Below are 15,791 nucleotides of genomic sequence, written 5' to 3'. Positions count from 1 at the left end.
AGCTCGCCTTAGAGCACAGAACTGCAAGCTGGTCTTTTTTCAGAGACCCCTCACCTGCCCTCCTCATAATCATGAGCTAGCCGTGGGATTGGAGAGATGAACAGATGTTTCTTTTCTGCTGAACCTGCAGCTGTACCACAGTTAGCCCAGGGGGTTAGGTTGGATTTGAGGTCACCCTTTACCTAATCCTTTGACATTCAGCTGTTTAGAAATTGAGGTGAGCAGCAGTGACAATGCAGGGGAAGGTAAGTTTGGTGTCATTTCACTCCCTAAGGCTCAAGTCTTGGCAAAGGCCTGCACTAAGGAGGCCTAGAAAACATCCAGGGAACTCTTGTAGGGAAGGGGAGCAAAAGGAGCAGGGCTGGGAGGCTGCCCCAGACACAGGTCTTTCGTCCAGGCCTCTTGAAGCCTACAAAGCCAGTGGTGGTGCAGGATAGTTTTGTTAGGCCAAACAGCTGTCCTTTGGAAATGCTGATTGTCGTCAAGGAACTAGAAACATGGAAAACCAGCAAGTGGACTTTGGAGAGCTTCTTGGGGGCCTTGATAGCCTAGAACAGTTGAATGTATGGATGAGATGAAAGCAGTGTGTCCCTGTGGTAGGTTTAAGTGTTTATTTAAAGATCTGTTAAGCTGGGCAGGGGTGGGGAGATCTGTTAAGCTAACCCTGTATATTGTTTGGGTATCAGTTTAAAGGTTGCTTCCTTAGGTTGGCCTTCCCTAATGTATCTCCCAGGCTAAGCTAGGTCCCCAGTTTTATTACAGTACTGCGCTTGTTTTCTCTGTACTCTGCATACTTATAATTACTTATTGGCAATTAGTAATACAGTGTCAGCCTTTCCTGTTAGATTACAAGCTCCATGAAAGCAGGCCCATGTGTTTCATTCCCCATTGTATTCTTAGCTCCTGGCACATGGCAGACACTCAGGGAAGGTGTGTAGACTCATGAACTGACTGATCTGAGAGAGGCAGTTCAAAAGCCATAGGACTGGGCACCGGCATCAGGCCACCTACTGTGCTCCCAGCCATCCAGCCTTGGGAGTAGCATGAAGCAGCATGGTGCTGGCCCACTGGATCCTTGGAGAGGAGTCTTACCCAAGCTTGTGCTTTTGGATGTTAAACTTCCAGCTGGGCACTAACACGTGGCTGCAGAACCTGCCCTTGCTCGGTCCTTCCCTAGCACAGCTGCTGGGAGAGCCCCCCGAGGCAGAGCCAGCAGAGCTCCTGAAGGGCTGGTTGTGCTCTTCCCCAACCTCCACCTTCACAGGCCGCCTTTGACCAGCGCATGAAGATGTGGCAGCGCTGGCAGGATGCTCAAGCCACACTGCAGAAGAAGCGGGAGGCTGAGGCTCGGCTGCTGTGGGCCAACAAGCCTGACAAGCTACAACAGGCCAAGGATGAGATCGTAGAGGTGAGGCCCCCGAGGCAGCCCAGCAGGGGTGTTCTGCTGGCTCCTGAATGAGCCTGGGTCCCATCCCACCCAGATGCTTAGAACCCCACAGCAGGCAAGAGAACTGATTGAGTCTAAAGGACAGCTGCTGGGGAAGCCTCTGAGAATGATCCAGGCTTACCCTGAGACCTGGCCCTCCTTCTCCTTTCCTGTTCCACTCAAAGTTGCCAAATTAGAATCTCTGCAGGAGCAGTCCTGGCTGGGTCTTTGAAAAGCTCCAAGATGATTCAGATGTGCCCCCCCCCGGTGAGAACTAAATTCAGTTCTCTGGGGCTCCCAGCTTTGCTGGCGAGTACCTAAACCAGAGCCTCTGGGGTACCAGAGCTTTCTTAGGAACCAGGTTTGGCCTGAGGCACACGGCATCTCTTTCCCAGCCAGCCCGAAAGATGGCCTTCTACTGGACTCTGGCTTACGTGCTGAATCTCCATATCTAATCTTAGCCAGAGGGACAGACAAATGCCAATTGAGGTCTCAGATACAGAATTTCTATTCAAAGGTAAAGACTTAATAGTAATACCATAATATATTAAGTGATCCTTTCTTTCCTTTTCTTCCCAGTGGGAGTCTCGGGTGACTCAGTACGAAAGGGACTTTGAAAGGATTTCAACTGTGGTCCGAAAAGAAGTGATACGGTTTGAGGTGAGATAGAAGATCCTACTTCTCACAAGTGTGCAGTGCCTGGTTTAGTACCATTGTTGGTTTTATCCAAGTCTCTATTAGGTAGGGAGACAGATGGCGGCGCCAGTGACTTGGCAGCTATTGTGAACAGGCGTGGCCTTCTGTGCGTGTGTGTGTGTGTGTGTGTGTGTGTTCATGTTCGTGTGTTTGTTCCTGAGGCAAAGTGGCTGTCCTACACTTGTTGCTGGACCAGAGCAGTTAGACACAAAACAAAGCTTGCAGCTGTCATAAACCCTCTACTCCCCTTCCCCACCCTGCCACCATTCAAGAAAACCTTGCAAGAGGCTATTTGGCTGGAAAATTATAGCCAATCCAGCTGCTGCCTCTACTTTCTGAGGCTGTGCTCAGCCTTGGTCAGCAAAAAACATCAGCACCCTATCAAGAGGGGAAGGAGCAACTGTCTGGATGGTCAGTGTAGAATCCTGTCTCCTTTAGAAAGAGAAATCCAAGGACTTCAAAAACCACGTGATCAAGTACCTTGAGTCACTCCTGTATTCACAGCAGCAGGTATGTAACTTATGCATGGCTTTCATCCTCTCCTGCTTGCTCCAAAGGCCAGCTGCCTACTTGTGGCTTTGGTGACAGGATGATCTGGCCCTGCTTCGGAGGGGCTGGGCCCTGCTTAATCAATACTTGAAAGTAGGTCCTGGTTCTCTAACGTGGCGCATCCAGTAGGGTCTCTTGCTAGGCAGGGTTGCCCTAATCCTACAATGAGTTAGTTTTTAAGAACAAACCCCAACTCTCCTCTCCCTATAACCCCGTGATACCTCCTAACCCTCTTTAGGCTGAGGCCCCGATCAATATGTGAAACAGTGGCCCCCTGTGAGGAGCTGACTGAGCTGAGCCAAGCTGTGGCCCCCAGGGGGTACTTCCTCCAGGGTAGAACCAGGACTGTCTTCAGATATTGCCCTTTCACTTGATGCTTCCCTCAGTCTAGAGAGGTAAGGGCAGTGTGGCTGGCTGGCTAATCTGTCCCAAGGTCCACGGTCAGCGAAGCCATTTCCTTAGTTTGGCCTTAGCCCAGGCCTCCCTGTGGGTGGCTGAGGCACTTGGGAGAGTGCCCTGGCACTGTGCTCGTTCCCCTTCCAGGCTCAGGCTCTGCCACTAAATGGGGGCACTTGCTTACTGACCCCACTTCTTTGCAGCTGGCAAAGTACTGGGAAGCCTTCCTTCCTGAGGCAAAGGCCATCTCTTAATGGACCAAGGACACCAGAGCCCACCTGCCTGACGCTGCCTTTTTATACACTGTCCTCCTCCACCTCTGCTGGACCCCAGTGATGCATCCTGCGTAGCCTGGACTTCACCCCTTCCTCCCTGCCCCCATGGCCAAGCTGTCCCCAGTCACTCTAACCGGTCCTTCATTTAACTTCCATACATATTTTCTTACCTGAGAGAATAGTTTCTTGCTTTAAGCAAAAAACCTATACTAGGTGGTGGAATTATGGGATAGGGGTGGAGTATTGATATAAATATATAAATACAAATGTATATTTTTCAGGATGTGGTTAGGAACTGGGAATAACATTTTCTGTTACTCCTGATGGTACCATGAAAAGATTATGTAATAAAATACTTTAAAATCGGGTCACATGACTCAGAATGGTGGTGCTTTTTGCTTTAGGCCGGGGAGCAGTTGGGAAGCAGGTCTGGAATACTCCTAACCAAGAAGTGCCCAGGTATAGCCAGGTATAGTTACTTCCTCTCCGCAGGAGTTCACGAGCTTCTGCTCCTGCTTCCCTATGGAACTGGAATTTCCTTTTCTCTGTCTACCTCAGCTACCTGTTCTGAGGGTCTCTTAATCTATTTAACTCTTACTCCTACTTCTTTAGGGAAGGAGTTTTAAACACATCTCTTATAATAAGAGGGACAAAAGCAATTCTCCTGCAGAGGAGGCCAGCTTTCACTTTTATTCCTGCCCTGTTTCCCTCAGCTGCCCAGGGTTCTCTGAGAGTCTTGCTTTCTGATCGCAAAGCCTTGCTTTCTGAACATCTTTTTGCCGCCCATCAAAGAAAGTCCTCAGTAGACTGGTCCATGTTAAAAATGTGAAGGACTGATAAGGACTTAGCACTTTATCCCACTGACAACAGAACCAGGCACTCTGCCTCTAGACAAAGTCATCCCAGAATTCCTAAACCTTCTGAGTTCCAAGAAGCTTCACTGTCTGTGCCCAGGAGGGAGCATGCCAGCAAGAGGCCCGAGTGTGGTCAGCACAAGCCGAGGGCGTTCAAAGGGGTCTCTGTGCTGGCCTGGCCAGGGAGGCCTGGTCTTGGATGCACCCTTGCCGGGCTTCCCCTCAGCTGTCTGCAGCCGCTAAGCTTGCTAGTCAGAGCAGACTGTGAAGCTGCTCTGTGGGACAGGCTGGCAGGCTGCCTGCACGCGGGAACCTCCCCACTCCCACCCTACCAGCTGCAGAGATGCCCGGCTCTGTCAGTTCTTGTGGGGGCAATGTCAACCTTTGGGGAGGGCAGCGTGAGGCAGGAGCCGGCAGTAAACAGCAAGCAGCGCTGATCTCCAGTCCTCCAGCCTGACGGGGAGTGCCAGTGCCGGCAAGTACGTTTTCAATATGTGGATTTTTTTTTTTTTTTTTTTTAGAAAAAGTCACTCAATCTCTCCCTCCCCGCTAATATCCTTTTTTTTTTTTTAACATCTTTATTGGAGTATAACTACTTTACAATGGTGTGTGTGTTTCTGCTGTATAACAGAGTGAATCAGCTTCCCCTAATATCCTTATTACCACCTTTGATTTTTATCCTTCCAGTCTTACTTATGTGCTTGCTCTGCTTAGTTGTAATAATATACACGTAAAATATTTTGTATCCTGCTTTTATCATTCAACACTGTATAAGTTATAAGCATTTTTTCTATTTTGTTATCTGTCTTCACAGACTTTATTTGTAAGGCTGTGTAATTTTAAGGCTTCCATAGAGTGACTGTACCATAATTCTGACTCATCCCTTGCTGTTGGATTCCTGGTTGGTTCGGTAACTTTTAAAATTTTAATATGATTTTAAACTTACAGAAAAGTTACAGGAATATCACAAAGAACTCCCATATATCCTTTACTCACATTTACCAAGTGTTTACATTATTACCCTATTTGCTTTATGACTTATGATTTGCTTTATCTGCATTTACATGTTGTATTTTCTGAATCATTTGAGAGTAAGTTGCAGGCATTGTACCCCTTTACCTCAGAACTTCAGTATGCCTTTCCTTAAGAATAAGGACATCCTCTCATAATTTGTAACCATAACCACTTATCAAAAACGGGAAGTATAACACTGATAAAATACTGTTATCTAACACGTGCTCTCTATTTAAATTGTGTCAGCTGTCCCAGTAATGTCCTTCATAGTGATTCCTGGTGCAGGATCATGTGTTACATTTAGTTGTGACACATGATTACATGTGTCTCTTTTAATCCAGACTTCTTGAGCCTTTCCTTGCCTTTTATTACCTTGGCATTTTTGAAGAATACAGTCAGGTATTTTGTAGAATGTTCCTCAACTTGGATTGGTCTCATGGTTCCACATGATTAGATTAGGTTTTTGTATGTTGGGCAAGAACATCACAGAAGTGACATGTCCTCAGTGCATCTTAAGTTGGCATGTGATGTTAGTTGGTCCCATTAATGCTGACATTAACTCTGATCGCTTGGTTAAACTGATGTCAGCCAGGTTTCCTTTTTTAAATTTACTCTTTTCCCCTTTGTAATTAACAAGTTATTTGTGGGGAGATACTTTGATATCATGTAAATATTTTGTTCCTCATCCAGTGTGATTTTCTAACTCCATAGTTTCTTCTACATTTATTGTTTGGCATTCTACTTCTAAAGAACAGCATTTTTCCTCCCTATTTATTAATGTACTTGTTTATAAGTACGGATCAATGGATTCCTGTTTACTCAAAGTTGCAAGCCATTGCTTTAATTTGTTTTGATTCTCAAACTCTCCCAGATTTCTAGCAGGCTCCTGTTTCTTTTTAACATATCCCCTTCATTTTTTTTTTTTTAACACTCTCTTACTTTCTGGCTTAACAAGATGTTTCAGGCTTATCTTGTATCTTCCCTGCCCCAACCCTGGAATCAGCCATTTCTCCAGGGAATCTTGATTCCTTTTAATGGAGAATGATATTTAGAAACCAAGATCTGGGTGCTGAGTATGCCCATTGCTACTGGAATGTCATTGCTTCTAGGCTCTTGGCAGACAGAGCAAGGAAATAGCTATAGATAAAAATATATGGAAATATTGAGAGAGATGGAGATAGATGATATAAAGAATTAGATATTAAAAATCATGAATCCACACTGATATTTTCAGTCTAGCCCCATAAAGTTTATTCTTATCTTCTCCCTTTCCATATTTGTAACTCTTTCTCCAAACTAAATTTTAAAACTTTCTCCTTGCTTTGTTACGTTCCATCCAGTGATCATCTTGATGTAAGTCTGTTTTTATTATTTCCTTGGGATGGGCTCCCTTGTGGTTTCAGAACTTCCTCCTCGGCCTCCTATCCCGAGGCTGATAGGGCCAGCTGTCTTTGGGGCCTGTGCATTTCTGTGCAGAGCTTGCAGACATGGAAATTAAGAAGGCCAATAGCAGGTTAAGTGTACTGGGCTGTATTGCGGGGGTGGGATAGTGCTACAAAGATGGAGTCATTCCACCTGGGGACTCAGGAGAAAGAAGCTGGAGAAGGGGATGCTTGAGCTGTCTTAAAGGTGAAGAGGTGTTTGCTTCTTCTGCTGGGACCATTCTGCCTCCCTGTGTCATGTAGTGGGAGGTGGGCACATGTAGGGAAATGCAAGTGGCTCGATGTGGGCAGAGTTAAGTTAGTGGATGGCCCACGGAGAGTGACGAGCAAGAGCCGGATCACACAGTACCTGTGACCTGTGGGGCACTTCAAACATTATCCTGAAAATGTGGGGAGCTCCTGGAGGGACTTAAGCAGGAAATAACATGGTCACATTTGTGATGTAGACATATCAGAAGGTATGAGACTGGAGGCAAGGAGAGCCTGCCAGAGTGCTGAGGAGGGCCGTAGTAATGGTGCTGGAGCTCAGAGAGAGGTGGAGGAGGTGGCGAAGAACCACTGTGGTCTGGTCACTGATCTGATGAGAGGCCCGAGGAAGAGTGGTAGCGGGCATGACCCGCCAGCTTCTGGCTTGGATTTCAGGGTAGACGGTGAAGCCTTTCATGACATAGGTAATACAGGAAGCCAAATGGGTTTGGAGCAGATGGGCAGGAAAGCAGTGGGGACAGCAAGTGCTGACCGTGTCAGAGGCTCCTCTAAATGGGAAGGGAGGACTGTGCTGAGAGGTGCAGGAGATCCAGAGTGAAAGCTGGCTTTGTTTTATTTAAAGGTGGGTCAGACCTAGCATGTTAATAAAATTCAGAGGAGATAAAGGGACTAGCCATCAGCCCTGTCTGGGAGTAAATGCAAAAATGCACAGAGCAGGGAGCCTCGCTGCTGGGTGTGGCTGGGGAAGAATTAAAATGTTCTCAGATAGGAATATCTAGTTTACCTATTTTGAGTCAAGTGGTTTAGAGAAGAGGTGTGGAGATGAGTCTTACTTCTCCTGCTTCCCCTTGGGTTATTTCCCCCATGAATCTCTGGGCTCTGGAGTCCTGAAGGTGAGGGCTTAGAGCTGGAGGGACCCCAACGAGGATGAGTAGTCAGTGACAGAACAAATGCAAGAAGTAGAAATGATCGGAAGTGTCACACGTAGATATTTGTAACATTAAGCTCTTTCCAGATGCTTTTCATTGTGAATGCACCTGTAGCTGAGAACGCTAAAGAAAATAAAGAATGCCTGTGCAGCTCAAATTCTTAAAAGCATGAGAAGATAATGGAAATCTAAAGATGGGGCCAGGAACTGGTTGAGGAGGGAACATGGTGATGGAAGGAGTGTCCTTTGCTGAGCGTGCTTAGGGCCCACATGGGATTGAAGACCATGGATTCTGAGGGACAGCAGGCCCTAAGGTGGTGGGATTTTCCCCACCAGTTCCAGCAGCCTGGGGGTTGGGAGGAGGGGAAGGGGAAGAGAATGGTGATCCCTCCTGCAGCAAGGAAGGACACACCTTTGCTGCAGTTGCCACATGACTGAACCGGACACCCTGTCTTCAGAGTCACTGGCTAAGATTCTCAGCTCCACATTGGGGAAGAGGCAGGCCTGAGCTCAGAGTTAGAAATGCACTAGAACAGCTTATCCCTGTCTTCTGGCCCCGGGGTTGGTGTGACATCTGCCAATGTCTTGTGATACCACTTGTGTGGTTTAATGTTGGCTCTCTCTGCCAAACAATAAAAATTCTGTAATATTTGATTTGGGCCTTAGAGTATCAATAGGAGCTCAACTGCTACAAGGGATAGGTTGAGAGGAGGCAGGTGACTGAAGCGCAGAAAGCAATTTAAGGCGTAAAAAAAATGAGACAATAAACTCTCCAAAGTGGAACATCTTTATCACCCCATGCCCTGAAAAGATCTAGGCTTAAAATAGGTGCCAAATATCAGTAGATAACTGTTGAGTGATCTCCAGTTGTAGGCTCTGCCACCTGGCCTTCACAGCCTTCTGTGAGAGGACCCCAGCTCGCCTTTTCCTGTTTATCTCCTAGTCCTTCACAACAGTGCGCATACCTCATGGAAACGAATTCCACATATGCTCCTTTCTTCCTCACTTCTGTGTGGCCTAAGAAGCCTTTATTAATATTGGGCTTTGTTCCTGAAGCACCCTATCTCAGCCTCCATCCCCCACTGCATTCTCAGAATTACACCTGTCTGAAACAGCCAGCCTTCAGTATTGTGGATAAGAGTGTGAATAAATAGAGATGAGGGCATTGGTTAATGTGTCAGAACATTCACTGGGGATTCCCATAGACACCTCTAGAAACCAAGTCCATGAAGAAGACTATGCAAAGAGGCCCATCATAGCATTGTTTACAGTTGTAAAATTTGAAATCAATCTAAATGTACAGCAGGAAGGGATTAAATGAATTATGGTACATAATTAGATATTATACAGTCATTGAAGATGATATATAGCTATATTTATTGACAAGAAAAACTCATTTTTGAATGAAAGTAGGTTATAGAATTACATGTATGATATGGTCTGCATTTATATAAAATTATAATTATATATATATGGGAAGGATGTTGATCGAATTGTTAACTCTGGTTGCCTCTAGGGATGGAATTTTGCATTATTTAAAATTTTTATACTATTTGATATTGCTTGGAATTTCTGTGTATTACTTTTATAATCGTAAACATTAAATAAAGCTATTTTCATTATGGGAAAACAATCCACTGCATCCTTTGAGGCCTACTTTATATGTACATCTCTGGGAAGCTTTCTTTGATCTACTCTTCACCCGCCCCCGACCCACACTGGAGTGGGAGCCCTGCCTCCTTTATAGCTCTTGGCATGGCACTTTGTCATCCTCTTAAACCTCTGGTCTTTCTCGCTTGTGTTTGTAATGTTATCTCATTAGCCTCCATGGCTCTGAACTCCTTAAGATCATGGACTGTGTTCCTACTCATCTAGGTGCCCTCCTCCACTTCCAAAGGCAGCCTAAGGGGGAAGCGACTGCCCTTCAGCTGCGGAGATTACTGTTTTACGAGCCTGTGGGCCCAGATCTTGGGGTTTTTCACGAGATCCAGAAATCAGGCCTGATTTGGGGTTCAGTAGGCTTTGCTCTGGTTGGCAGGATCGGTGCTCAGTGCCCCAGGTGGGGCCTGCAAGCGGGGAGGTGATAGCCACTTGCCCCACTGCTTGCCCCAGAAAGGCCTCCCCGCTTTGCCTTTGTCTGTTGTGGAAATGCCCCTCTGGCTCTGATGACCAGACCTCTGGGGTAGAAATCCCCACAGCCCCACCACCGAGGCTGCTCAGAGGAAGCCAGCTGCCCAGCCTCTGGGTCCAGAAAAAACCCCAAAGAAAAACCCTGTCCAAACTGAGACAGGACCTTTCCCTAAGGGGATGTGACGATTGTTTCCCAATGACTGCCTCCTCCTAGCTTCAGAGCTCTCAGCTTCCTCTTCCGTTATGAGTAACAGTGATGCTGACCACAGGGGCCCAGGAGCAGGTCTCCCCTCGGGAACATTAGCAGCCTCACCAGAAAAAGATGATGAGGCACGTGGCAGCCAGGAACACATGCAGGGCAGCGTCCAGACTGCCCCGATAGTCCCATCCCACCCCGGGACCTAATAACCAAGAGCTGCCATGCGTTCAACACCTACCTACCCTGTGCCAGTGGGCTCAGGGCTTTGAAACTCATCCAGCACCACGGCTCTGCCAGGTGGGCGTCATTATCTACATTAAAAGACTGAAGCTTAGAGACTTAAGCAGCTTGCCCAAGGTCGCACCACAGAGCTAAGACGTGAACTCAGTCTGCTTGACTCGGCTTGTCTGCACCCCCATATCCCATACGATCCAGTCGGGGATGGACAGGGAGGACCTAGACACTAACCCACTAAGTTGTTTTCTTAAAGACCTGAACAAATCCGTGTAGCAGGCCTGTCAAGGAGAAGCTGCCCACCTGACCTTGTAGGCATTTGAGCTTCTCTCACCCTGTGAGATACTCTCCCCAGATGTGCTCAGTGTGTGGCAGGAGCAGAATCTGGAGACAGAGAACAGCTTGGGTGAGTATCTGGGGACCATTAATGGCAGAGAGTAAAAACTCGACTTGCTGCGAAACCCCAGACAGTATCCAGGGCTAGAGCGGGTGGAGGTGCATCTCCATTCCAGACCTGGAGGCCTGGGCTGTGGGCCCCCCAGCTTCCCTGTCGTCCTTAGTTCTTAGTCCCACGGCTTCCTTCATGATAAACTCCTGTGACTTGAGGGTACCTGAGCATGTCTTTATTCCTTGAACCCCGGTGCGGGCGCACCAGAGGGGCAATCGGTTGGTGCCCTGACATACCACCCTAAGGGATGTTAGGAGTTGTTGTAGCGCCAGAAAAATCTCCCCGGGAAGCTGTTGCCTCGAAACCGGGTGGCTGGAGTGGTCTCCGCAGCTCCTCCTGCTCTGGCCCTGTATCATGTTGTCTGAAGCAGCTGAGCTGCCTCTGTCTTCTGGGCAAGAGGCAGGGGACTCCTAGGATTGACACTGCTGGCTGGAGCCTACCTGTCCCTTGAGAAGCCGGGCACCAGTCTAACAGGGGGTCAGACTTTGCTCTCAGGGCTCAGGCAGGACATGCTTGTCAGAGGTGCCTTCCTAACACAGCCCTTTCCACAGCCCACTTCTCCCTTTCTCACACCTCAGTTTCCTCATCTATAAAATGATGAATTTAGACTAGCTCAGTAATTTAAAATGTTGTAGCAGCAGAACTAATTTTTGAGACATCTGCACCAAAGTCCAATATTCACAACATAAAAATTTTTATTTGATTATTATTATTTCAAATTTATAAGAGGTACTTATTAAGCAGTTAGTAAGTGCTCTGAGGCTGTTAGGATGAACAGGACGGTTGCTGATTTACACCAACCTCTGCTTCTAATTCATTCTCTTACCTGTTTTTGGTTGCACAATATTGAGAAAATCAGGAAAAGCCTGATCACAGAGTTAGTACTTGGAGTAACTAATGTTTGTTTGTTTGTTTGTTTGTTTTTAAGCTAACCTTGCAACCTCAGGATACTGAAAAAGGAATAGAAGAACTTGCTTTTGTTGTTTCAGAGATGAATCATTAACAATATATTGGACGGACCATATGTAATTGGCAAAACCCCACAGTTTTGGCCTGCAAAAACAGCGAATTGGTATAATTCAGTCGAATAAGAATAGCTAATGTTTATTTCCTGTGTGCCAGGCCCCATGCCAAACACTTTGGAAGCATGATGTCACTTAGTCTACACACAACTCCCCGTGGTACAGGTAAGGACGCGAGGCACGGGGCGTTGTCAAAGGTTGCCCTGGCGACCAGAACCGCCTCCTCCACCCCCCATCCCAGCAGTCCAGGCCCAGCCTTGCCCCGGGTTGCTGGGGTTCCAGGTCAGTCCGCCTCCGCCCGCCCGCGGGGAGGGGAAAGCATCCAGCCTCTGTGCCCAGCGGCGTCCCCCCTGCCCGCCCGCGGCCCAGGAGCTGTTTGTTTTCTTAACGGGGTTAACCAAACCTCCGGAGCAGCGTCGGCCGCCCAGTAGAAGCCAAGCCCGTGAAAGGCGCTTTGTGTGAGGGCAGTGGAAGGCGAGGGCCGAGCCAGGGCGGAGACGCGGTCCAACCCACCTGCGCGCCCGCGACCAGGCGGCCGGGGAGAGGGGGCGTGTCGGGGGGGGGGAACACCTCTGCCCCCAGCCCTTCCTGCCCTCTGCTCGGTCCTTGATCCTCATCTCCAGGCTCCACGTCTGTACAGTGGGGCGAGAATGGACCCCCTCCCTGGCGGGTCTGGTGTGGGCGTCAAGAGACAGGTGTTTACGATGTGGCCCCCAGCCAGGAGCATCAGCATCACCAGCGACCTTGTGGAAAACGCGCTGGGTCAGACTCCACGCCAGGCGAATGCATTCGGAAAACCCCGGTTAGGGCCGTATAATCCGCGACTGGAACTTAGATCAGTGTTCACCCACTGAGAGGGCCAATGTAAAGTATACAGAAAACAAACTTTTCCTTTGACTGTAATAACTGCTTTGGAGTGTACATCATGTCACGTGTTCCTCTTTACAGGAAAATATTCTCCATAAGTTGTTTTATCTCCCCAAAGACATAAATGTCTCCAGGTCAAGGATCTTGTTTTTCTTCATTTGGATCTTCACTCAGGTCTGAATGAAATGCTGTGGAATAAGGAGCAGCAGGTTTACTACCAAATGTTTTACGAGTCAGGTGCCTCAAATCTCCCTCTATAAATGGGGATGAAAATCCACTGATTTGAGACTTCTCAGGAACAGCTGAAAATCAAATAAGTGAATGAGGTGGATGATGGTCTGCAGAGAGAGAGAGAGATAAGAGTCTAACTCTGAAGGTAGGAAGAGGATTTCTGTTGTTATCCCTCTGCAGGCCTTCCTGTAACCCTTCAGCAACACTGCTCCCTTCCTGCCTCTTTCCCAGGCCTTCCCTCCTCTCCCTAGCATTTTCCCAACATCCCCCTCCCCCATTAATTCATACAGTCTCTCAATCAACAATGCTTCTTTTGAGCATCTACTGCATGCTTGGCACCATGGTGGCAAACCCCTGACAAGAGACCATGTCCCTGGCTCACTAGTACTGAGTCTGGGGGCCGAGTTGGGGACACCAGGGAGAAACAATAAACAAACAGTAACAGTAATATTGGAATGAGTGCAGAGACAAGGTGCTATGATAGGATGGTCAGGAAGGAAGGTGTCTTTGAGAAGGTGAGTTTTAGGCTAAGAATTAGAAGTTTTAGGCAAAGCCCACCAGGTGAAGAGTCAGGAAAAAGTGTTGCAGGGAGGGAGTCCCTAGTGGCACAGTGGTTAAGAATCCACCTGCCAATGTAGGGGACACGGGTTTGATCCCTGGTCCGGGAAGATCCCACATGCCGCAGAGCAACTAAGCCCGTGCGCCACAACTACTGAGCCTGTGCTCTGGGGCCCACGAGCCACAACTACTGAAGCCCACGTGCCTGGAGCCCGTGCTCCACAACAAGAGAAGCCACCGCAATGAGAAGCCTGCGCACGGCAACGGAAAGTAGCCCCCGCTCACCACAACTAGAGAAAGCCCGCACGCAGCAATGAAGACCCAATGCAGCCAAAAATAAATAAATAAAATTTAAAAATTAAAAAAAAAAACCAAACCTTCTAAAAAAAAAAAAAGTGTTTCAGGGAGATGAAACAGTGAGTATAAATGTCCTGAGGCAAAAAGAGTTCGTTAGGTTTGAAGAACTGGAAGAATGTCGCTGTGGCTGGAGCCCCATGCATGAGAGGGGAGGAGAGAAAATGAGAGATGGGCTGGGTCATTTAGAGCTGTGTAGACTGTGGTGGGGAGGGCGGGTTTTGTTTTAAGCACAACGTGAAGCCTTTGGACGGTTTTAAGCAGATGCCTTGATGGTCTGTGCTACTAGGTAGAGAGTAGACCTTGTATGAGGGAGAGAGGCAAGGAAAAACAAGAGAGATCCATTAGAAGATGTGGCAGTGTTCTGGGTGGTAGGAATAGAGACAGAGGGCAGACCTTCATTAGGATGGGCGACCAAGAAGTTTAGAGGTTTGAGGGTCCTAGAAGAGGACTCCCTGAACAGCAGACAAGGAGAGCAGGGCCCCTGACTGATGGGGCCCTAGAGAACAAGGGAGGTAATGAAACACCAGCACTTCTCCTCATGGTGGATCATTTCCCTTCCAGGAGGTTTCAGTTTCCTGATTCTAAGGCCCCTGTGAGATGGAATTTGGCGGCGGGAAAGTGTGGAACATAGTATTGGTGAGACCTGCTTGCCCCCTTATGGGGTCATCCTCTCAGCCTCTCTCTGGGGGCAGAGCTGGGAATGGGGAGTTTCTGCTCCAGCACCGAAACACCTCTGCACTAGCAAGGGAGGGAGGGAGTCAGTGGTACCCCAACCCCAGCTCCTACGACAGGTTCTCTGCTTGCTCTTTCCCACCATCAAGCTTTCTGCTGGGGTGAGCTCTGGGAGGCAGGGGCCTCGCCTTCCTCCACTGCCCCCCAAGACTACTATCTGGGGAGGAGTCAGTGGAGTGGAGGCTTGTGCTGAATGGGAAAGCTCCCTTATACGGGTGGGGGAAGAGCATTGAGAGGTGGGAGCAGAAGCCTCTCCTAGCACAGGAGGTGAGAGAGTTCTGGATTAAATCCCGCCACAGACCCAGAAAGACTCTGCCAGAAGAGTGGGCAAGGGCAGCCTAGTGCCACCTCCCACAGTCTCTCTTCCCCATCCATTGCCCTGCATACCAACATCACCCACCTGTGTCTCCAGGATGAGCCCACAAACTGCCATTTTCCTAATACCTACTCTGCTGAGGGCTTAGCAGGGATTATCTCACTCAGTTTTCGTACACTCTCCTGAAGGAGGCATATTATCTCAATTTTGCAGATGAGCACAGATCTACACAGTTGGGGAAACCCAAGCCGTCTGACCGCTGAAGCAGAGCCTCTGTCCCTACACTGCCTCTCCTCCGCCTGATGAAGGTTTGGGCTGAAAGATGACTGAAATGGAGGAATGGATTTTAAAAATGAATGAATGGGGACTTCCCTGGTGGTCCAATGGTTAAGAATCCGTCTTCCAGTGCAGGGGAGGTGGGTTTGATCCCTGGTCTGGGAACTAAGATCCCACGGGCCACGGGGCAACTAAGCCCGCACTCCACAACTAGAGAGCCCGTGTGCTGCAACTAATGAGCCCGTGCGCTCTGGAGCCCACGCGCCACAACTAGAGAGAAGCCCACACGCTGCAACAAAGAGCCTGCCTGCCGCAAATAAGACCAGATGCAGCCAAATAAATAAATAAATACTTTTTAAAAAGATGAATGAATGGGGCCTACGAATGCTGGGGGAAGGGGGACATCAAAGCCAGAGTGCGACCAAGCGTTGCCCCAGGCCGCGCTCCCAGGGTCCACGTTGAAGGTGGAGGGAAGGAGATGGCGGTGCAGCCTGGTCCTGGGCAAGGGTGTGAGGAACTCAAGGAACGCCCCTGGTTGATCTGGGCCCAGCCTCCCTCCTTGCCCAGCGCCCACAGGGGCTTACAGTCCTTAGCAGGCGCTCAAATAAGAGCAGGTGAAATTTGGCTTTCCCGC

The 15,791-nt window shown here is 48.5% G+C and overlaps 1 protein-coding gene and 1 long non-coding RNA gene across 2 annotated transcripts in view; both read left to right on the top strand.

The window, feature by feature from the left end:
- SNX1 (sorting nexin 1) overlaps positions 1-3,710 on the top strand; it is a 35,432-nt gene extending 31,722 nt beyond the window's left edge. Inside the window, exons 12-15 of the mRNA XM_061180214.1 lie at positions 1,265-1,408; positions 2,006-2,086; positions 2,561-2,632; positions 3,271-3,710. Of these exons, the coding sequence (XP_061036197.1) occupies positions 1,265-1,408; positions 2,006-2,086; positions 2,561-2,632; positions 3,271-3,321 (348 nt within the window). The 3' untranslated portion in view covers positions 3,322-3,710. The remainder of the gene's footprint in view (positions 1-1,264; positions 1,409-2,005; positions 2,087-2,560; positions 2,633-3,270) is intronic.
- A 9,294-nt stretch (positions 3,711-13,004) lies between these two features.
- LOC133084116 (uncharacterized) lies at positions 13,005-15,475 on the top strand. Its single transcript, XR_009699386.1, has 3 exons — positions 13,005-13,063; positions 14,395-14,469; positions 15,095-15,475. It is a non-coding gene; the product is annotated as an uncharacterized LOC133084116 (long non-coding RNA).
- Positions 15,476-15,791: the final 316 nt, after the last annotated feature.

The sequence above is a fragment of the Eubalaena glacialis genome, chromosome 2 (assembly GCF_028564815.1).
Source record: "Eubalaena glacialis isolate mEubGla1 chromosome 2, mEubGla1.1.hap2.+ XY, whole genome shotgun sequence".
NCBI lineage: Eukaryota > Metazoa > Chordata > Mammalia > Artiodactyla > Balaenidae > Eubalaena > Eubalaena glacialis.
This window is presented reverse-complemented; position numbering and strand designations above follow the sequence as displayed.